At 43.2% G+C, this 22772-nt stretch overlaps 1 protein-coding gene across 2 annotated transcripts in view; it reads left to right on the forward strand.

Annotated features, from left to right (window-relative positions):
* Window positions 1-22772, forward strand: part of BORCS5 (BLOC-1 related complex subunit 5) — a 96469-nt gene that overhangs the window by 58984 nt on the left and 14713 nt on the right. For both annotated transcript variants that reach the window (XM_061125034.1, XM_061125033.1), the window contains exon 3: window positions 6459-6616. In XM_061125034.1, coding sequence (XP_060981017.1) covers window positions 6459-6616 — 158 coding nt within the window. The remainder of the gene's footprint in view (window positions 1-6458; window positions 6617-22772) is intronic.

Genomic DNA, 22772 nt, shown 5'->3' on the forward strand with positions numbered 1-22772 from the left:
TAGTGGCTGTATGCATTTGTAACTGCATAAATTGATATCTTTACCAAATCACCCTCTATGACATCGTTAGCAGCTTACATACAAATCAGCAATGCCTATTTCCTCATAGTTCTACCTGCAGAGTTTTTATCACACTTTTGGACTTTTACCAGTTTGAGAGAAGAATGCACTTCCAGTGAAGTCTTCTTTTCTATTTTTCTTAATATGAGTGAACTTCTGCATCTTAGAGTTGTGGCATTGGTATTTACTTTTCTGTGAAATGCCATTCATATCCTTTGTCCGTCTTGCTTTTGCTGATTTTTTGCTTGCCAGTTTCTAGGAGCTCTTTATCTAATAGGATGCTTACCCTTTATGATACATGTAGCAAATATTTCTTGCAGATTTTTTGTTTTGTTTTAGCTTACAGTGCTTTTTGCCATGAGGAGTCTTGATTTTTATCTTCTTGGATATATCAATGTTTCCTTTATGGTCTCTGTGTTATTCTGGCCCACTTTTTTTTTTTTTTTATCCTGGCCCACTTTTGATGGCACAAAATTATTTAATTCCTTTTCTTACAGTTCGTCTTCAGTCTTTTACTAGTTCAGTCCTGGATTGACAACAAAATACTCTAGGTGCCTTTCTTCCCAAGTCTACATTCCTGGAACTATATTCTTTGTCAGTAGTAGCGTGGCTGTTGATAACTTTGTTAGGAGATTTCAGTGGTCTGAAAAACCCCACATTTTCTCAGTATGGACACTCTAGAAAAATGTTTTGCAGTTGCTTGTAATACTGAACATGCAGTTGTCATGCAACCCAGCAATTGCTGTTGTCCAGTCGCTTAGTCATGTCTGAGTCTTTGGGACCCCATGGACTGTAGTACGCCAGGCATCCCTGTCCTTCACCATCTCTAGGAGTTTGCTCAAACTCATGTCCATTGAGTCGGTGATGCCATCCAACCTTCTCATCCTCTGTCGTCCCCTTCTCCTCCTGCCTTTCCCAGCATCAGGGTCTTTTCTAATGAGTTGGCTCTTTGCATCAGATGGCCAAAGTATTGGAGCTTCAGCTTCAGCATCAGTCCTTCCCATGAATATTCAGGACTGATTTACTTTAGGATTGACTGGTTGGATCTCCTCACAGTCCAAGGGCCTCTCAAGAGTCTTCTCCAACACCACAGTTCAAAAGCATCAATTCTTCAGTGCTCAGCCTTCCTTATGGTCCAAATCTCACATCCATACATGACTACTGGAAAATCCATAGCTTTGACTAAACGGACCTTTGTTGGTAAAGTAATGTCTCTGCTTTTTAATGTGCTGTCTAGTTTTGTCATGGCTTTTCTTCCAAGAAGTAAGTGTCTTTTAATTTCATGGCTGTAGTGGCATCTGCTGTGAATTTGGAGCCCCAGAAAATAAAGTCTGTCACTGTTTCCACTGTTTCCCCATCTATTTGCCATGAAGTGATGGGACTGGATGGCATGATCTTTGTATTTTGAATGTTGAGTTTTAAGCCAGCTTTTTCATTCTGCTCTTTCACTTTCATCAAGAGGCTCTTTAGTTCCTCTTCACTTTCTGCCATAAGGGTGGCCTCATTTGCATATCGGAGATTGTTGATACATCTCCTGGGAATCTTGATTCCATTTTGTGCTTCATCCAGCCTGGCATTTCACGCGATGTACTCTGCATAGAAGTTAAAGAAGCAGGGTGACAATATACAGCCTTGACATACTCCTTCCCCAATTTTGAACAAGTCCATTGTTCCATGTCCAGTTCTTTTTTTTTTTTTTTCCCCTAAAAATTCTTACTGGAGTATAGTTGCTTTAAAATATTGTTAGTTTCTGCCATACAGAAAAGTGAATCAGCTAAATGTATACATATATCTGGACTTTCCTGGTGATTCAGTGGTTGAGAATTTGCAAGAAAAGCTATGACAAACCTAGACAGCATATTAAAAAGCAGATATCAGTTTGCTAACAAAGGTCCATATTATCAAAGCTATGGTTTTTCCAGTAGTCATGTACAGATACAAGAATTGGACCATAAAGAAGGCTGAGTGCAAAGGAATTGATTCTTTTGAACTGTGATCCTGGATAAGACTCTTTTTTTTTTTCCTTCCATGTCCAGTTCTATCTGTTGCTTCTTGACCTGCGTACAGGTTTCGCAGGAGGCAGGTAAGGTGATCTGGTATTCCCATCTCTTTAAAGAGTTTTCAACAGTTTGTGATCCACATAGTCAAAGGCATTAGCGTACTAAGTGAAGCAGAAGTAGATGTTTTTCTGGAATTCTCTTGCTTTTTCGATGTTCCAACGGTTGTTGGCAATTTGACCTCTGGTTCCACTGCCTTTTCTAAATGTAGCTCAAACATCTGGAAGTTCTTGGTTTACAACTATTGAATCCTGGCTTGGAGAATTTTGCTAGCATGTGAAGTGAGTGCAATTGTGCGGTAGTTTGAACATTCTTTGGCATTGCCTTTCTTTGGGGTTGAAATGAAAACATCTTTTCTAGTCCTGTGGCCACTGCTGAGTTTTCCATATTTGCTGGCATATTGAGTGCAGCACTTTCACAACATCATCTTGTAGGATTTGAAACAGCTCAGTTGGAATTCCATCACCTCCACTAGCTTTGTTTGTAGTGATGCTTCCTAAGGTGCACTTGACTTCTCACTCAGGATGACTAATCTAGGTGAGTGACCACACCATCATGGTTATCTGGGTCATTAAGATTTTTCTGGTATAGTTCCTCTGTGTATTCTTGCCACTTCTTCTTAACATCTGCTTCTGTTAGGTCCACACCATTTCTGTCCTTAATTGTGCCCATCTTTGCATGAAATGTTCCCTTGGTATCTCTAATTTTCTTGAAGAGATCTCTAGTCTTTCCCATTCTATTGTTTTCCTCTATTTCTTTACATTGTTCACTTAGGCAGGCTTACTTTGCTATTCTTTGGAATGCTGCATTCAGATGGGTGTATCTTTTCTTTTCTCCTTTTCATTTTGCTTCTCTTCTTTTCTCGGCTATTTGTAAGGCCTCTTCAGACAACCATTTAGCCTTTTTGCATTTCTTCTTCTTGCAGGTGGTTTTGATCACCACCTCCTGTACAGTGTTATGAACCTCCATCTATAGTTCTTCAGGCACTCTGTCTATCAGATCTAATCCCTTGAATCTGTTTCTCGCTTCTACTGTATAATCGTAAGGGATTTGATTTAGGTCATACCTAAATGGTCTAGTGGTTTTCCCTCCTTCCTTCAGTTTACGTCTGATTTTGGCAATACGGAGTTCATGATCTGAGCCACAGTCAGTCAGCTCCTGGTCTTGTCTTTGCTGACTGTACCCTTGGTTTTGTCTTGCAGTTGTACTCTCGGGCATTCATCCCAGAGGAATGAAAATCTGTGTTTACAGAAAAGCCAGTGTGGCGACTGTCGCTAGCACCTTTGTTTGTCTTTGCCCCAAACTGGAAAAAACCCAAATGTCCTTCAACAGGTGAATAGTTAACCAAACTCTGGGTGATGCATACCATGGAGTACTACTCAGAAATAAAGATGAACAAACTACTGATATAACAAGTAAATGAATATCTGAGGGATTATGTTGAGTGAAAAAAGTCAGTCCCAAAAGGTTACATTTTGGATTTTTCCCCTTTTGAACATTTTTGAAAATGGCAAAATTTTAGAAATGGTGAACAGATTAGTGGTGGTTAGGGCTGAGGATGGATGAGGGGTAGTTGTGGTTATAAAAAGCAACAGAAGAACTTCTTGTGGTGTTGGAATGGCTCAGTATCTGACTGTGGTAGAGATACGCAAACCTACGCATGTGAAAAAACTGTACAGAGCTAAACACACACATCCAAGTAAAGTGGGGATATCTGAGCAGATCAGTGGGCCGTGCCCATGTCAGTGTCCTGACTGTGATGTTGTATTATAGCTTTACAAGATGTTGCCTTTGGGAGAAGCTGCGTAAAGGAATACACAAGATCGTGTACACAGGATCTCAATAAAAACATCAGATCTGAAAAATAAATCCTTATTTCTGCCAAAGTCAACCCTGTCAAAAGCTCCTATGGGGAGGCAGGGTGCGGGGAGCTCCAGGCCGTCCCGTGCCAGGGTCGGCAGTGGAGGTGGGGGAGCAGGGCCCTGCGGGGCGCACCTACACCCTGCTGTCGGGCCAGAGGAGGAGCTGAGAGAATTCTCTGGAACAGCTCCATCGGGTCAGCCAGCCTCCAACTTCTTGAGGGGATGAAGCACTTGGCTTACGCCCCAGTTCCTCGGAACCAGTGGAGGTTTGACATTGGCGGTTGGGAGGCAGGAGTGGGGAAGGCTTCCCAAGACAAGCTCGGATGCGTGCGAGTCCATCCTTTTGGTGCCCAGTGCATGCGCCATTGTCGTGTTTATTTCAGACGCGCGCTGTGCCGTTGGCTCTGGTGTGAGTGTTCTGCTCTGGGTGTGGAAGGGGGTCCCCGAGGTCCCCAGGCTCCCAGTAGGGATTCTCAGAGGTCAAAACTATTTTCACAGTAATACTTAGATGATTGTTAATTACTCTCATCCTCTTAATAAAAGTGTACAGTGGAGTTTTTCAGAGGCTTCATGATGTAAAATAGCAACATATTAAATGCAGAAGCCAGTCTGAGACTCTAGCTGTTTGCTATGAAGCCAAGACAGTGAAAAGACTTACAAAAATGTAAATGAATGCCACTCTTCTTACTTCTTTGTTTGGGAAAATAGTGATATCCTTTAAAATATGTTATTTACATTAGCACATAATGGGGTTATTATTATTAATTAATTAATTTTAATTGGAGGCTAATTACTTTACAGTATTGTAGTGGTTTTTGCCATACATTGACGTGAAGGAGCCATGGGTGTACATGTGTCCCCATCCTGACGCTCCCTCCCACCTCCCTCCCCACCCTATCCCTCTGGGTTGTCCCAGTGCACCGGCTTTGAGTGCCCTGTTTCATGCGTCGAACTTGGACTGATCTGTTTCACATATGGTAATATACATGTTTCAATGCTATTCTCTCAAATCATCCTACCCTCACCTTCTCCTACAGAGTCCAAAAGTCTGTTCTTTATATCTGTGTCTCTTTTGCTGTCTTACATATAGGGTGATCGTTACCGTCTTTCTAAATTCCCTATATGTGTGTTAATATTACTGTATTGGTGTTTTTCTTTCTGACCTACTTCACTCTGTATAATAGGCTCCAGTTTCATCCACCTCATTAGAACTGATTCAAATGCATTCTTTTTAATAGCTGAGTAATATTATTTTTAAAAATGATAAATGTTCAAGAATTTTTTTTTCATTTTTAATTGGAGGACAGTTACTTTACAGTGTTGTTGGTTTCTGCCGTACATCAGCATGAATCAGCCACAGGTACACACATGTCCCCTCCCTCTCTTCCACCCCATCCCACCCCTCTGGGTTGTCACAGAGCACCAGATGGAGCTCCCTGAGTTACACCAGCAACTTCTAACTGGCTATCTGTTTTACATGTGGTAATGCATCTGTTTCAGTGCTACTCTGAATTCGTCTCACCTTCTCCTCCCCCTGCTCAGTTTTAATTTTTTAACAGCTTTGAATATTGCTTTAAACTACATAAGTGCTTTGGGGTCCTCAATAATTTCTGGGAGGATCAAAGTGTCTTGACACGAAAAAGTTTGTGAACCTTTGAGTTGGAAGGAAGCCCTTGATCAGAAATCAGGGGACTTTAGTTCTGGTCAGGACTTTGTTGTGTGACCCTTAGCATGTCATTTAAGCTCTTTAACTGGCATTTCATGTTTTGTAACTGCTAATAATTATCCTGGTCTACACACCTTAAAGAAAGGTAAGGTAATTCTGTGTGAAAGGCTTTGAAAAATAATGTCCCATTCAAATTTAAGGGAATTTAATAGTTGTCCAGGTAAACTGATTTTGGAAGAAAATGTAAAGGATGAGGCTCATGGCATGTTAGTGGACATCCTGCTCAGCTTTTAAATGTCTTCATGAAAAAAAAAAAAAGTCTTCACGTTTGTATTTCCTCCTAACAGTTTCTTTATATATATTTTTTCTTCTGTTTTTCAGACAACCATTTTACAGTTCTTTTAGTCAAGAAGGGATTTGTATTCTTAATATCTTAAAACAGTGCCATAAGGTCAGGTGCTGTGTCTTGTAGAAACCACTTATTGTGTGACTTTAGGAAAGTTACTTAACCTCTCTACATCTTGGGTTCCTTACTTGTAAAATGCAGCTAGTGATCATTTACTTTCCTGGGCAATTATAAGTCTGAAAAATAATGCCCAGGAGGCTCTTTGCCAAGTGCTTGGTACATACTAGACGCTCCATAAATGATAGTTGCTGTGATTGTCACTAGCACACGACAAAAGATGCAAAGTTAAATTTAATTCTCTCACTCTGTCTTCAGTAAACTTGTTATTAAACTACTTTATTCACAAGTTTACTAGTAATTTTTCATTTCATTTGGGTTTTTTTTTTTTCTTTTTTTCTGCTTTGAAGGGCTGTTGAGTGGCCAGACTTCCCCAACAAACACCAAACTGGAGAAACTGGATTCTCAGCAAGTGCTGCAGCTCTGTCTCCGCTATCAGGACCACCTCCATCAGTGCGCCGAGGCTGTTGCTTTTGATCAGAACGCTTTGGTGAAACGAATCAAAGAGGTAATGGATCTCGAGAAAGTAGCATGGCTAACTCAGTCTTGTGATTCCCTGTCTCTTGAGTCCTCTTCTCCTGGGGTGTAGCACCACTGACCCCACTTTTCTGGGAAGTAGTCATTTTCTGTTTCAGTGTCTTGACATTTGTCCCCATGACTTTGGGAACATCGTCTTTCCCAGCAGTAAAATGTGGTGATGGAAAAGAGTGGCCTGTGAAGTGGACTAATTTGGAGTTTGAATCCTGGTTCCCCATTTATTTGCTTGGGAAGGTTACCTCCCTTCTCTGGGTCTCAGTTTCCTCATATGAAAAATGGGTCTAATAGTAGTGTTGAGTGAAGATTAAATTGCTCAGTAGGTGTTAACTGTTGTTAGTATGTGTGAAGTCCTGCCATACTAATTTGCTTTGACTGACACTTCAGTTCTTTCCTGTGTGTAATTTATGTTTTGTTTTCCAATTGAGTATCACTTCTCTGAGAGCAAAGCATCTGACATCTTCCTCAATTATATTTTTCACTGTGTTAGCAGGAAGAGCTCAGATTCTTATTGGTTAGATAAAAACAATTGCGCCTACTTAACCCACAGGGTTTTTGTGAAGACACAAGATAATTCACATGAAAGTACTTAATAAATGAAAGAGTGTGTGGTACACTTGTTAAGTAATTATGAATAACAATAAGTGGATACTTCTTTTAAACATTTAAATATATCATTGACTGGGCCAGCGCATCGCACAGCTCTGGGAGCACCAAGGTATAAGTAAGTATGTTTTCAAAAATTTTCAATCAAGAAGGAATTTCTCTTCTGATACCTTGAAGTGATGTCATATAAAGAAAAGGTCAGGAGCTGTAACTTGGAGAAACCACCTGTGTGAATGGCATTTCCTGGAGTTTAACAAATTAGTTCTGGTCATTGACTCTGGCAGGAGAGGATGGACATGAGGAAACACACAGGGGGAAAAGTGGAGAATCCCTGCATATTAATGATCAGTTAGTAATAGAAGTACTGCATCCTTGAGATGACAAAGTAGTCGTTAGCTCTACTGATAGATGTAAATGTGCCAACACCTCCATTATTTTACTATTTACTCTCCCTAGAATGTTGTGTGCATATATGCTTTTCTTATGGACTAACTACTTTTATATGGAAAAGTATTAAATATGACCTTTTTTATTGGTCAGCATGCATGTGGCCTTTTCGATATTTGACTTATTTTACTACATTATGGCCTGCAGAACTTGAAGTTCCAAACATGATTATGCATTAGAATCACTTGTGTTTTTTTGTTAGTTTTAGTGTTGAATTCTTCTCTCCTCTCCGGAAGGCCTAGCATGTGGTGTGAATCATTATTTTAATAAACGTATTGAATGATACAAATGCGATTCTCCATTACATGGGATTTAGGAACCACTGATCTAGAGCATTATTTTCCAAGATAAGCTCTGTAAAACTGGTTCCATGCAAAGAAGGCCAGACTTTTTGCATATTTTAGTACCATCCTCAGAAAGTCCCAATGCATATTATCTTATTAAAAGTTCTAAGCAATGTTACAATAGAGAACATAAGCACATTTCAAACTTATTTGATTTTGGAACCCTTATCTTGGGTAACATCTGTTAACATCTTATATAGATAGTCTTTTTTAAAAGTTGATCTTTAGCATCTTCACAGTACACATACCCTCTGACTTCTTTCTCTCTCTAAAAACAACAACAGTATTTATTTTGTTGCGTTGGGTCTTAGTTGCATCATGCAGGATCTTTATTCCAGCATGCAGGCTCCTCACTGCAGCATGTGGGCCCAATTGCCCTGCATGATATGGGATTTTAGTACCTTGACCAAGGATTGAACCTGAGTCTCTATTGGAAGGCAGATTCCTAACCACTGGACCACCAGGGAAGTCCCAGGAGTGGTGTTTTCTAAGAGCCTTCTTTGGGAAATGCTTCTGTAGACGTAAGACCTTACCATATTTGACTGTGTTAGACATTAACTGTGACATTAATTTTCAGATTTTAGAATAAATCAACATTTTATTGTTTTCTCTCTTCTTTTTGATAGGGTCTTCTACTCCATACCTGTCACTTCATAGTTTAGGAAATTGTGGTACAGAAAGATTAAGTGACTAGCTCACTGTCAAAGATCTGGGTAAAGTATTTTGTAGTTGATAGTGCCAGACAGACAGAATTCATTATACCACACTTTCAACTCCAGAGTGGTGTCTTGGGCCCGAGTGAGTGTTAGAATCACCTGGGAATTTTTACTCCAGTATAGATGGTGGAAAACTTGACACACACACTGAAGTAGGCAAATGCTGAGACCTTTCCTGTCCTCACTGCTGCTGTCCTGTCTGGCTGCTGCAGACATCAACTTGTGAAGACCCCTGTTTCATCCACAGCCCCCACTCACTCCCTGCCACCTCCCCAACTGGTCTCTTTTGCAGGAAATCTCAGGCATATTATTTCATTCATGAATATTTAAGCATATATATCTTTAAAAATAGAAGACCCCTTTAAAAACTTTTTAATTTGAATTACTTTCAGACTTAGAGAATAGTTCAAAGCATAATTCAGAGGATACCTTATATGCCTCTCATTACTTTGTCTAAAGTGAGCATCTTACAAAGCCTTAGCACAACGACAAAACCAGGAAATTCACATTGGTACAATACCATTCACTAAATGGAGATCTTTTTTTTTTTTAAGCCAGTTTTTCCATTGACAAAGACTCCTTTTTGAAAACACAGCCAGAGTGCCATTATCATACTTAAAATATCGCCTTCATTCATGCAGTATAGCTGAGATGCTTTTAAGTGATGTGTTGATTTCACTGCAAACCAATTAGATGGAAATTTTTGAAGGGAGGTGAGTGGCGGGTGAAGGAAGCCGGGCCTCGGTGTTCGTGAACACACTTGGGATAATTCTCATGAGTGACCAGGGTTGAGCACCAGTGCTGTGGAGCATTCATTAAAGACAGTTAAACTGAGTTTAAAATTCTGTGTTTGAGGAGCCTTGGAATTTGCTTTGAGCCGTCAGTAGTGGCCAGGATTGTTGCCAAGCAGAGACAGCAGGCCCGGTATGAGCCATGCCTCGTTAGCTCCCTTACGACCAAGGAGGTCAGCGTAGTTGCAGGTTTTCATTGGAGACGTGTCATCTGTCTTGGTGCAAACTCCTGAAACACACGTGTCTGTGTGCGCTCACTTCAAACCCCAGGGTTGGAATTAGTCACTTCCAAAGGAATAAAGCAGAGGATGTCGTTTTGATCAAACACCAGCTTGCTCATATTATTCCAGATGTTTCCTGGAAGTTGGGTTGCAAGTGCAAGGAAGTAACATAATGCTATATGTGTGGAAACGTCAAGGAACTTAATAACCGTGGAGAATGTGTGTTAGTGGAAGTAGAACCCGGATCAGCCAGAAGCCCTGAAAGCTGCAGCGCTTGGGGTCACTTCCGTTTGGCTCAGAGGGAAATGTGGCTGTAACCATTGCTGATTCAGACAGAAGAAAACCAAGAAGTTAGCTGGGCTTTCCTATTGCTAAATTTGGATGATGCTCTTGAATAAAAAATTGATGGGAATTTGTTTTATCAGAGAGGAGTGGACACTAGGGGTGTCTTCCTTCATACCAGACGATCTTGTCCATTGACCACTAGTTTCCCTAGTAGCTTCAGGATGACCCTTAGCCAGCCAGCTAGCATGGCTGAGCAGCTGTTGTCGACTGACCTAGAGTGAGGGGCTTTAAGGGTTATAGAGAAGCGTGATATGGTCCCTGCTCGCTGAGAGCTTCATCTAGGCAAGGGAACGAAGATACACAGAACAGTAAGATGAAAGATTGGTGCCATCAATGTGGAGCACTCAGTTGTGGTTCAGAACCGAAGGCCTGGGAGAGTTCAAGCTCGAATATTCTGGATTGGGTGAGGCTAAAGTCATGTCTTCTAGGAAAACTGGGATTTGGGAAATGAATGGAGAGAGGAGAGTATTGCCGGCTGTGGGACCAGCAGAGAGTCTCAGAAGAAAATTAACCTCGGGGCTTCAGGGGACAGTGGAGAAACTAAACTTTTCCAGGAAATCTCTCTGGTAAGAAGCAGATGTCAGAACTGGAAGGACCCGAGAGAGCTTCTGGTCCAAGGCCCTTGTTACACAGATGCAGAAATTGAAACCATGGAATTAAAAGTGGATGAAGATCAAATGAGATTTGGGTTTTGTTTTTTTTTTTGCGGGTAGTATATTAGAACAGGCTAATGGGTTGAGGGTAAAGAGACGAGAAGAGGTGGTGGATAAAAGATACAAGGTGAATTCTGAGAGTGAGGCCCCTGAGGTAGCAAGAGCCCTGGGGGCATTTGTTTTGAAAGAACAGGGGGGAACTAGGCAGGTTTTTAAAAAGAGGGCGCCTGGCACAGACCAGTCACACCTGAGGAGCCTGTGTATTCTCTCTGAAGGAGAGGCTTTGTTGGGTAGTAGCACACTTGTGAGTCCAGGAGTTATTGAGGGCTCAGTGGAGGTGGAAAGAACTCCGGCCTTGATTTTGTGAGCTGTTCTGTGTGGTGGTTCTGAGTGTGAACTACAGAGCCTCATTCCCGAGTTCAAACCCTGCCACTGCCTTTAATGAGCTGTGTGACCTCGAGCAAGTTACTTGATTCTTCTTATTTTTAAATCTGGCTGTGCCCAGTTGAGACATGTCTCTTAGTTGAGACTTGTGGTATCTTTAGTTGTGACATGCAAGCCCTCAGTTGTGACACGTGCGTGAGATCTAGTTCCCCAACCAGGGATGGTTTTCCCCTTGCATTGCGAGTGCAGAATCTTGGCCACTGGACCACCCAGGGAAGTCCTGTGACTTGATTCTTCTAAGCCTGTTTCCTCTTTTGTTACTTGAGGATAAAAAATAGTAGTCCACCTCAGAAAGGTTCTGGTGAGGGTTAAATGAGTTATTCTGTGTAAAGTATGGGACCATGTCTGCCATATAATAAACACTGTGGTATTAGCTCTTGTTATTGTTTTGAATAAAAATAATGACTAACAGAAAAAAAATAACAACAGAAAATAGTGACTGAGAGAGAAAAGCCTATCCTTACTGCTCTGAATTGGCCTGTGTGAACTTTCCTGATACCAGCAGCAGCCTAAATATTGACTCATCTTAAGTACTATCAACAATCTGAGTATCACAAAGAACTACACAGCGGCATGACTGATCATTTTTAACCCAATCTGAAAGCCCTGCCTGATTTCCTTCATGCCACACATATGTGTGGTCTGGAGTTTTTGTAGTTAATTTAACTGTTTATTCTGCTCTGTGAAAAGCAAACTGGTGCCTGGGGTGCGTGGATCATGAGGAATATGATGCTGGACATGGCACGTGAGTGGTCCTCGGCCTTTAAGCTGTGAATGTCTCGCCTCTGATTGTTCCAGTGATTTGTGTTGGTATCTCATCGTTTCTAGTTAAGGATTCAGGTTGGCAGGCAGACACTTTCAGTTTTAGGTCACATCTTCCATTGAAATCGGGGTTACTGAAAGGTAAGGAAGAAAGGAACATGCATCCTCCTAACGTAAGGGCTTCCCCAGGGGCAGGGGACGTGGGGAGGAAGGTTAGTGGCAGAGACCTGGAAGGGGGCCCAAGGAAGACATGGTTGAGACAGCTGCGTGGCTCACAGTCACTGACCTGGATCTTGTTTCTGCCCCACTCTCGCTGCTGTCAGTGAGGGAATGCGTTCATGGTTTCGAGTACCTTCTTAGCTGAGCTGAAGCCACTAGGGTAACGTCATTACAGTTTCTGTGTGCTTGCTTAAAGGCCTTAAAACTAAATTCATGAGTGATTCTGGTAGCCTCTGTGTGTTTCATTGTTACCTGTGTTGAAAGCACGCTCTCTTAACATTAATCCAAATGAAGCATTTTCAGATGGACACGTTAAGAGTCACAATCCTTAGAAAGCCACATGATTACGTGGGATTATAAAGACACTCTCAAATTTCTCTAATTCAGCCATTTCATGGCACATTGAAAACCAAGGGTCCCTGAGTTTACTGGGGATTTGTCCAGGCTTTTTCTCCTAGTTAATAACTGAGACAATAGAGGATGAATCTTTCTGATTTCCCATCCTCTTTTTTTTTTTGCTATACCTTACTACTTACATTCCACTTCTGTGGAACCTTATCATCGGGTTTTTATTCCTTTTTCGTGCTGTAGGCTCTCAGCTAGTGTTGGAAGGAGTGAGCTCCCGTTCTTGGGCAGGGATTTCTTTCAGTCGACAGTACTGTAATGTTTGAGACCCAGCTGGAACCATTTTCCAAGTATTTGACCTGACTTCCTGTACCATTTTTCCTCCCATGGGGCTGGGGGAGAGGCTGACCAAGGTTAAGTGAGTTTCTCACAGTTTGCACAGAGAATCCGTGTCTGAATTGGCGTTAGTTTTCACTCTGAGCCCCTTCAGCGAGAAGCTGCTTTGAGCCGCTGGCCAGGTGAGGCTGTTACCCTTTGCCTGCCACCTTGAACCAAATGTCCTCCAAATGATAACACTGTTAGATTCCTGATGCTGCTTTTAAACATATCCTGGCATTGGCCACTGCTTGCTCGACTTCACATTATAAAATGGGTTTGGCAGCATTGGTTAAAGCTGTAAATTTTGACAAGAGCATTGAAATGTTGGGTTTCTTTTTGCTGAAAGGCTGAGGGTGAGGCATTTCTGGAACGTTCCAGGTTTCCTTTCTGTCTGACAAGCTACCCTGGTGTAAATTTCAGGTTGAGCCCTTGGGACAGAGTTGTGCCCCCTTCTTGTCCTTTGGGCAGCCTTTCTCTCCAGTAAGAAACACAGCTGGTCCCCTGCGTGGCAGGAAATCCAGCTAAGGGATTGGGCACATTCTGGTGTATCTGGCTGTAAGGGACGCTGTCCAGCACTTCCTCAGACCTGGCCCCTCACTTCCTCTGCACCAGCACTGGCCTGCCAAAAGGCAGAAATCCTGGACGAAGGCCCAGTCGAGTTTATTACTCGCCTGTTGGAAATGTGGGCCTGTGTGTTTTGGCGAGGCCCGAGCAAAACCCAGTTATGCGACTGCTTTGAGATCCCCCTCCATGCAGGCTCTGGGTACTGATGTGAAGCATGTGTGAGCAGCAGCCCCGTTTGCCTCCAGGTCACCTGCCCTAGTCGCGCCCCCGGACAGCCGGCTCGGCCAGCTTCCCTAGCACAGGCCTCACGGGCCCGGCGCTGGAGCCCTGCTCCACTCTCTCCTCCAGCTCGTTTTCCAGCCTGCGAGGATGGGTGGTGTTGGAGGCCCTTCAGCCACCTCTCTTGTGAGGAAAGCCAGAGGAACTGCAGCCTGTAAGCTAGCAGGTGAGCAGTATTCCGGGCACATGGTAACAGAACTGGAAGTAGGACCGGGGAAAGACAGTTCCTGTCCTGTGTCTCTTTCATGAAGAAAAATAAGGAAGTGTAACACATTATTGGCCAGAGACGTATAAATAGGTCTTTTGTTACCCAGACATTACTGACTGGAGACTTTCAGTCTTCACTTGCAAAATAAATTGCCCTCCACAGGTGTTAGCTTCTGCAAAAGTCTCCCGATCAATAATGTGTTAATACATTTGAATGTTGCTGCGATGCTCAGCACATACCTGGCACATAGTAGACATTTAATAAATGCTTGTTAAATGAACAAGTTAATATATTCTTCACATGTGTCAATGTCTTTGGCATAGTGACTGATAAGCTTTCTTATTCTGTTACAGAAAACAAAAGTTATGAGAGCTCTGTTAGGTAAATGCCCTGATAGCTCAGTGGGGTAAAGAATCTGCCTGCCAGTGCCGGAGACACGGGAGATGTGAATTCGATCCCTGGGTCAGGAAGATGCCCTGGAGGAGGGAGTGGCAGCCTACTCCAGTATTCTTGCCTGGAAAATCCCATGGAGAGACGAGCCTGGAAGGCTGCAGTCCAGAGGGTCACAAAGAGATGGACACGACTGAGCGATTAAGCACACAGCACACACATTAGGTAAATGTAGGCTAGACTGCACCTGTAAATAGACTCAAGAATGTGTAATGGCTCAAATGCCGCTGAAGTTTATTTCTTGCTCATAATCAGGGTGGATGTTTCTGATTAGCAGGTGACTCCTCCATTGAGTTAGGAATTCAAGGCTCCTCCCATTTTATGGCCCTGCCATATCCAACGGCCACATTGCTGATAGCATTCCAGTTGGCAGGAGGGGGAAACTGGAGTAGCACAGATGTGAGGTTCTACTGGATCAGATCTATAAATGTTGCAGGTCACTTTGGCTGGAACTCAGTCACATGGCCATAGCTAACTCCAGAGGAGGCTGGGAAATGTAGTCTGTCGTGTGCCCAGGGTGGTTTGGGGCTACATTTTGAACATCTCATTATCTTTTTTTTTTTTTTTTTTCATTTTCTTTCTAGTCCTTTTTTTTTTTGTAACTTTATTTATGTTTGACCGTGCTAGGTCTTTGTTGCTGTGTGAGCTTTTCTCTTCTTGCAGTGAGCGGGGGCTACTCTTCGTTGCAGTGTGCGGGCTTCTCAATGCAGTGGCTTCTCTTCCAGAGGACAGGCTCTAGAGTGCTCGGGCTTGAGTAGCTGCAGTTCCTGGGCTCTGGAACACAGGCTTAATAGTTGTGGTGCATGGGCTTAGTTGCTCTGTGGCATGTGGGATCTTTCCAGACCAGGGATCGAACCTGTGTCTCCTGCATTGGCAGGTGGATTCTTTACCACTGAGCTACCAGGGAAGCCCCTGTGTGCCATCTTTAAACTTACAATTCTAAAATGCATCTTCATTCTGACTTTGAGATTCATAGGGGTTGGTGCAAGGCTCCAAGGTCCCAAGTGAATTTCACTTGATTAAGTCCTCCTGTCAGTGAAAATCAAGTGACATTAAGCAGACAGTTAAATCATTAATATTAAGTGGAAAAAATTAATACATATTGTATAGTTAATAGGATTTCAGATATGTTAAATCTCTTTTTTAAAAAGATTAGAAGGAAATATGACAGTTAGGCATGGTTGCTAACTTTAGTGATGAGATGACCAGTATTTGCTTTTAGCCTGGTTCGTTCTGTTTTTCTTTTTAATGAATCTCTATCTTGAACGTGCATTTTTTTCCCAACTTGGAATAATTCTGTTCTCTTTTTCTCATTTATATGAGTCTTAATAGGGTTCTGTCTCCTTGGCTACTGCTTTTTGACTCTCTGAGATAAGAATACGCTTTTCAGAATGTTCTGTGCTTGTACCTCTTCATGTTCGCTTCATTTCTGAACTCATTCAGCTCTGGGCCAGGCTCTGCTCCAGGTGATAAGGATGTATCGCTGAACAAAAGAGACAGACTCCCTTCCACATAGACCTTAACCTTCCATTGAGGAAACAGGTAATAAACAAAATGAAAAAAGTAGTTTTATATATCACATGTAAGAAAAATGCCAAGAATCAAAATAGAAAGCAAGAAAAAGGATTTGAAGTGTCAGTGGGGTATAAATTTTAGGTAGAGTAGGCCCAGAAGGTCTTATTAGAAAAGATATAGTGACCTCTTGGCTAGTACAGAGCAAGCCAGGAGGGCTGTTCCTCACAACTTCTACACCTAAATGTTATCAAAAATGTTTCGACCAGTGACAGTCATAGTACCTGCCTATCCACTATTAACAGTCTGTTCTTTATCACACTTGTTGGGATGTCTTGAACCAGAGGCTCATTTGCTGTCTCTGTTGTTTCTTGGGAGGATACTTCCAGAGCCAAACTCCTTTTAAAAACATCTCTCATTCTTTCAAAGATTCTTCTCAAGGATTCCTGAAGGTTTTCTTGAGGAAGTGTCCCTAGAGCTTGAGACAACAGTTAACTTTTTTCTGCCCTTGTTGACAGACTGTATTTTGGTATTGTGAGATTTTTATATTTTTTAATTTACTTTTTAAAATGCTCCATCATTTTATTTTCTTTCGGCCTCGCCATGTGGCACGTGGGATCTTAGTTCCCCGACCAGGGATCGAACCCACATCCCCTGTAGTAGGAGCGCAGAGTCTTAACCACTGGACCACCAGGTAATCCTGGTATCATGAGATTTTAAATGCCGTCCTGGCCTCACTCTCCAGGGTTCATTCTGCACATGAGGAGAGAGCTTGAAACTTGTCCAGGGATGTATCCAACCATTGCTAGAGCTGCTCTTGCAGAAAATTAAGGCGACAGCCAACTTGCATTCCAGAGCAAATGGGACAGTGAAGATGCAAGCTCTCTGCAGGACTCTAAGGAGCTGTGTAAATGAAAGGATTCTTTTAGTAAGTAAAAGTCATGTCTTTAAAATGCAGCAAGACCACCAGTGGGGTTTCTTATAGGATGTTACTGTAGAAGAATGAGCGTTAGTGGCACAATTAAAATAGCGTTTAGTAGGGATTTCTTCCCACATCCTAGCACAAAGTCAAAGTGAAAGTGAAAGTTTAGTCGTGTCCGACTCTTTGCAACCCCATGGACTATACAGTCTGTGGAATTCTCTAGGCCAGAATACTGGATTAGGTAGCCTTCCACTTCTCCAGGGGATCTTCCCAACCCAGGGATCAAACCCAGGTCTCCTGCATTGCAGGTGGATTCTTTACCAACTGAGCTATCAGGGAAGCATCCTAGCACACCTCAGCCGTTTTCTTTTTTTTTACTTTTTTATCAAAATATAGTTGATAACAATGTTGTAGTAATTTCAAGTGTACAGCAAAGTGATTCAGTTATACATACATATATATACATATTTCTTCCAATTCTTTTCCCTAATAGGTTATTACAAAATATTGAGTATAGTCCCCAGTGCTATACAGTAGGTATATCTGTTTTATATGTTGTAGTGTGTATATATAATCTTCCTTTGTCTGACTTCACTTAGTTTGATAACCTCTCGGTCCATCTATGTTGCTGCAAATGGCATTATTTCCGTCTTTTATCAGCCATTTGCTCTCTCACCCTTGCTGAGACCAAGACCCCCCGTCACCACACACCTGCCTCTCCGTCCTGTAGCTGTCACAGTTGTGGCCACAGGACCCACTCGCCTCAGGTGTTCCTCTGGCCTCCATTCTCACCCCATGCCCCCTGTGTGCTCCCTTCTGCTGGACTCTGCCCCTGTTTCTGCCCGGTGCATCGCCATCCCCTTCCGGATATGCCAACAGCCTGTCTAAAAACACTCCTGCTCTGCCCAGTCAAGGGGTCTCTGCCGCATTTCTCCCCTCGTGCCGAGGAGGTGTTCATTGCATGAGGCTGTGTAGGGGAGTCGAGGTGTCAATGACATGGGCCTCCGGACTCTATGCCAGGCGCTGCTCGCATGTCAGGAGGGGTCACCTGGCACAGTGTTTAAGAGCACTGACTCCGGCGTCATTTGAGGTCGAGCAGACGATTATGTTAGTATAAACACATCAGCATCGTCACCATCCCATCTTGGGTATCTCTGGTTCTTTCCTCACGCATAGCATAGAGGATGTTAGGTGTAAAATATGTACCTGCACATACCTCCAAAGTCTGTTCTCTAAGTCAGAGAAAGGGTTATATTCGTGTCTCAATTGCATAAGTGAGGGGATTATAGAGCACATTATTAACCCAGTTTTACATTGGTTGGTTGCCTTAGCTCAGGTTTTAAAATCGTGAATGTGTCGCTTAGGTCATACAAACTTACTTTTATTTCCCTATAATCCTGGACATAGGGAAGGGGAGTCCAGGTTACTGTGTGCCTGCCAGAGTTTCTTCACCTCCGCCCACTTCCATCTATTACCAGGGCCCCTTCAGCTCTTCTCCTAGTGTGGGAGTAAGAGTAGTAATAATACGACCACTGTAATTTCTTTTACGTGTTTACCATGTGCCAGGTCTAGAGCAGGCATTTGATGTACCTTGTCATAGACTTCTGACAGATACAAACCAGGGTTCAGAGACCTGAAAGGCAAACCATTCAAGGGCATGTGGTTGTTAAATGGTGGAGCCGGACATTCGAATCCAAATCTGAAACCCACATGGAAGACTCCAGAACCCTTGCTTTTTCTACTGTCTTTTTCTGTTTCTTTTTTTTTTTTTTTAAGAATTTTTTTTATATGGACCATTTTAAAGTCTTTATTTGTTACACTATTGCTTCTGTCTTATATTGTGATTTTTTGACTGCTAGGCAAGTGGAATCTTAGCTCCCCGACCAGGGATTGAACCCACACCCCCTGCATTGGAAAATGAAGTCTTAACAACTGGGCCGCCAGGGAAGTCCCTCTCTTTACTTTTTTATCCAAAGGCTTTTTACTCCCCAACTCCTCTCCTTGATCACACTTAATGCTCTCTTTCCCTGATCCCGTATTCCTTTCTAGTATTCTCTCCGTGGTTTCACAGCACACTTTTTAAAATTTCAAACGCAGTCCTTATGGGATGCAGCCACACTTAAGAAAATAACCCTGAAGACCCCACATATCCATCTCGAAGATGCCAGCTCTGCCGATTTAAGGCTAACTTTTCCATGCTCCTGATCAGTCACCTTTTTTTGAGAAAGGGGTTTTTACCAGTATCTCAGAGGACTGTGGCAGAAATGAAGGTGGACAGAGGGACGCCACCAGGGAAGCTGGACAGTGGTTTTGTGATGTTCCCCTCTCCCACTCAGGAGGGCTGCAGAAAGTGGGGCTTTAATGAGAGAGAAAGCAGAACAGGGACTTCACAGGGAGGCAGAAGATCCTCTGGAACTATGGTCCCCAACCTTTTTGGCATCTGGGACTGCTTTTGTGGAAGACAGTTTTTCCACGGACCAGGGGTGCAGGGGAGAGCGAGATGGTTTCAGGATGATTCAAGTTCATTATGTTTATTATGCCACCGCTGATCTGATAGGAGGTGGAGCTCAGGCAGTAATGTGAGTGATGGGGAGAGGCTGTTGATGCATATGAAGCTTTGCTGGCTCGCCCACCTATCCACTGCTCATCTCCTGCTGTGAGGCCCTGTCCCTAACAGGCCATGGACCAATACCGTTCTGGGACCTGGGGGTTGGGGACCCCTGTTCTAGGATGTTTATGGGATGGGCCCTGAACTAGTGTCTTTTCTAGAGTCCAGGGAGACTCTCCCGGGGGAGGGAGGAGTGGAATTTCTGCCCTTGAGCTTTGATTTTGACCCTGATGTGTTTCTCTTCCTTTTTGGCTGCCTTTCAGTGTCACTCTCTAGCCCATTTCCAGGGCAGGGCATCGGGGTGGGGGGTGATCCTCCTGACATTGATGTATTGAGCTTTGAGACTCACTTAAAGGTTTTGAGATTTCTTCCCTCCCATCCTGCCTCCAAGGGTAAGAAGGCACAAGGGAAGTTGGACAAGTCATAAAATCATTACTGGGGCAAAGTGATGCAATTATTCCTGAGCTCCTGGTGTCTTTTCATTCTCTTAAAGACCCAAATAGAATGGGTCCTTTTGCTGAGACATTCAGATACATTGTTTGAACAAAGGAAGCAGGGTCACTGTGAAATGTCCATTATGTGGTAATCGATGCCATTCAGCCTGTGGTGTAATTAATGAAAACACTGGCGACAGTCTGCCCATTGTTTGTCCCTTGCGCAACAGGAAATGGCCGACTACTCAGGAGCAGGAGGAGGCTTATGTAATTCCAGAAGGACACAGAAACTGCGCACCACTGTGAGTGATACCCTCCTAGCGCAGGTCGAGGCCACCTGACCAGGTTCCTGTTCCTAACGGACATGGAGATGCTTGACTGATTGGACCCTGTCATTTGATTTTAACATCAGTTCACGATAGGCTTTTATTTTCCTTTTGGCCAGAAATAGTGTCTTGAGAAACTTTTGTTTATTTATATATGTATTTCTTTATGATTGAAGTATAGACCAAGCACGCGCATCATCATAGTTGGTTTGCGGTCTTGTGTTAGTCTCTGCTCTGCAGCAGAGTGATTCAGTTCTACACATATACTCTTTTTCCGTATTCTTTTCCATCATGGTTTATGCCAGGATATTAAATATAGCCCCCAGTGCTGTACAGTAGCACCATGTTGCTTATGCATCCTGTATGTACTAGTTTGCATATGCTAACCCCAACTCCCAATCCATCCCTCCCCTTCCCCTCCTGGCCACCGAAGTCTGTCCTCTGTGTCTGTGAGTCTAGAAAACTTCTGTTTTAGGTCACGGTTGTGACACACACTGACAGTCCATTTGACCAGGTAGAGCTCTCTGTTGAAAAGCTGGTGGTAGTGTAGTGGGTCGGCCCTTCGATCAGATCTGGAGCCCAGCCCTGGCGCCGGCGGTCCCTGCCTTGTGGACTGACCCTCTCCAGGGTGGCCTCCTTCTGTAAAGTGAGGAGGGGTGGGATGAAATGATCCCTGAGGCCCCCTGCTGTGCTAAAACGCCATGTCTGAGCCCCCTCGGTCAAGTCAAGGATTGTGAAATGTCAGAGTACAAAATGTACAAACAGACTTTGCCAGAGAAAATGTCACTCAAGTTTATCTGCTAATAAATAGTGTATTTCCCTTGGTCTCCTCTTGGTTTTTGTTTTGTGAATGTTCGTGTTATGTCTGGCAGCTTGTTCTCCTTGTTATTAAAAAAAGAAATGGTGGTGCTTAAATTAGAAACAAAAGTGTCCTTTCACTCTACTGGAAAACTGTGAAAATTGCCATATTAATGCATCTGTCAAGGATATCAAAAAAGTCCTGAACACATGGCCCAACATGGTATATATTTCACTGAAGTAAATCGATATTTGAATTAATGGGCTCTGAAGAAAGGATCGGGGGAGATTAGACTAGAAAGCATAGGTTTGAATTCTGACTTCACTGCTAGTATGAGCTGTCTGACCCTGGACACATTTTATGATCTCTGACCCCTGATTCTGCAGCTCTAGTAGAAGAGTATTTTCCCTATAGGCCCCTTGTGAGAAATAAAGATAATGTATCTGTGGTACATAGTACAGTGCCTGACATTTAATTGATACCCACCCAGATGGCACTAGTGGTAAAGAACCCACCTGCCACTTCAGGAGACTTAAGAGATGTGAGTGAAATCCCTGTGTCTGGAAGATCCCCTGGACGAGGGCATGGCAACCCACTCCAGTATTCTTGCCTGGAGAATCCCCACGGACAGAGGAGCCTCGGGGGCTACAGACCATGGGGTCGCAAAGAGTAGGACATGACTGAAGCGACGGAGCATGCATACACAGTGGATAGTAGTTGTAACTGTTAAACATTATTTTATTTTAGAAAATACTTTTATTTATTTGGCGGCATCAGGTCTTAGTTGCATCATGTGGGATCTTTCCTTGCGGTGCGTGGATTCTCTAGTTGTGGTGCTCAGACTCCATAGTTGCGGTGTGTGGGCCTAGCTGCTCTGCAGCGTGTGGAACCTTAGTTCCCCAACCAGGGATCGAATCCATGTTCCCTTGACTGCGAGGTGGTTGCTGCAACACTGGACCACCAGGGAAGTCCCTGTTCTTACATGATCTTATTACATTCATTAAAATCTCTAGGGAATTACTAAATTATATATTGTGTTCTGCCTTCCTAGTTATCCTGATATGATGTATAAGATTACTAATAGAAACAGTCCAACTAGCATGGATTTCAGTTTCTGTTTTCGGTAGACCTTGTAGGCTGAGATTTCCCAGGGAAGGATTTTCCTGCTTGTCTGACTTACAGGTCAAAGGTGTGATATGAGAATAAGTGGCAAGAGTTTACTCTTTCAAGCTGTCACCATAAATGATTGCTTTTGGAAACAGTCACTTCAAAACATCCAGTGTGTAGTAATTGATGTCATCGAGCCTATGGTGTAATTGATGAAAACACCTGTCTGTCGTCTGTCCGTTGTGCAACAGGGCAGCACCCCGGAGAAGATTCCCACAGAGAGCTCCTGGTCCTCTTCGGGGATGGTCGTCTGGAGAAGGGGCAGAAAGCTAGAAACCACAGAGTTGACTCGGAAGAGTTTTTGTTGCAACCTAGGAAACCCTCACCCTTATAATCTGTCTGAATCCCCATGAGAATGGATGGATGATGGTGGGCCACAATGGGCCAAACTTTGGTTGACGGCAAGGGGCAGTCCACTGTCTGAAGCGGAGACAGCTGATCATATGGGTCACAGGCAAAATCAGGAGGTAGCAGATATGTTAAAGCTCGAGCAACGAAGCCACAGCGTCAGGTTCTTAGAGCTGAAGAAAGACCTCTGGAAGACGCTTCCAGTCAGAGTGACGTTAGGAAGGTGGCCATTATGGGGTCAG

Source organism: Dama dama, chromosome 22, assembly GCF_033118175.1.
Source record: "Dama dama isolate Ldn47 chromosome 22, ASM3311817v1, whole genome shotgun sequence".
Taxonomy (NCBI): Eukaryota; Metazoa; Chordata; class Mammalia; order Artiodactyla; family Cervidae; genus Dama; species Dama dama.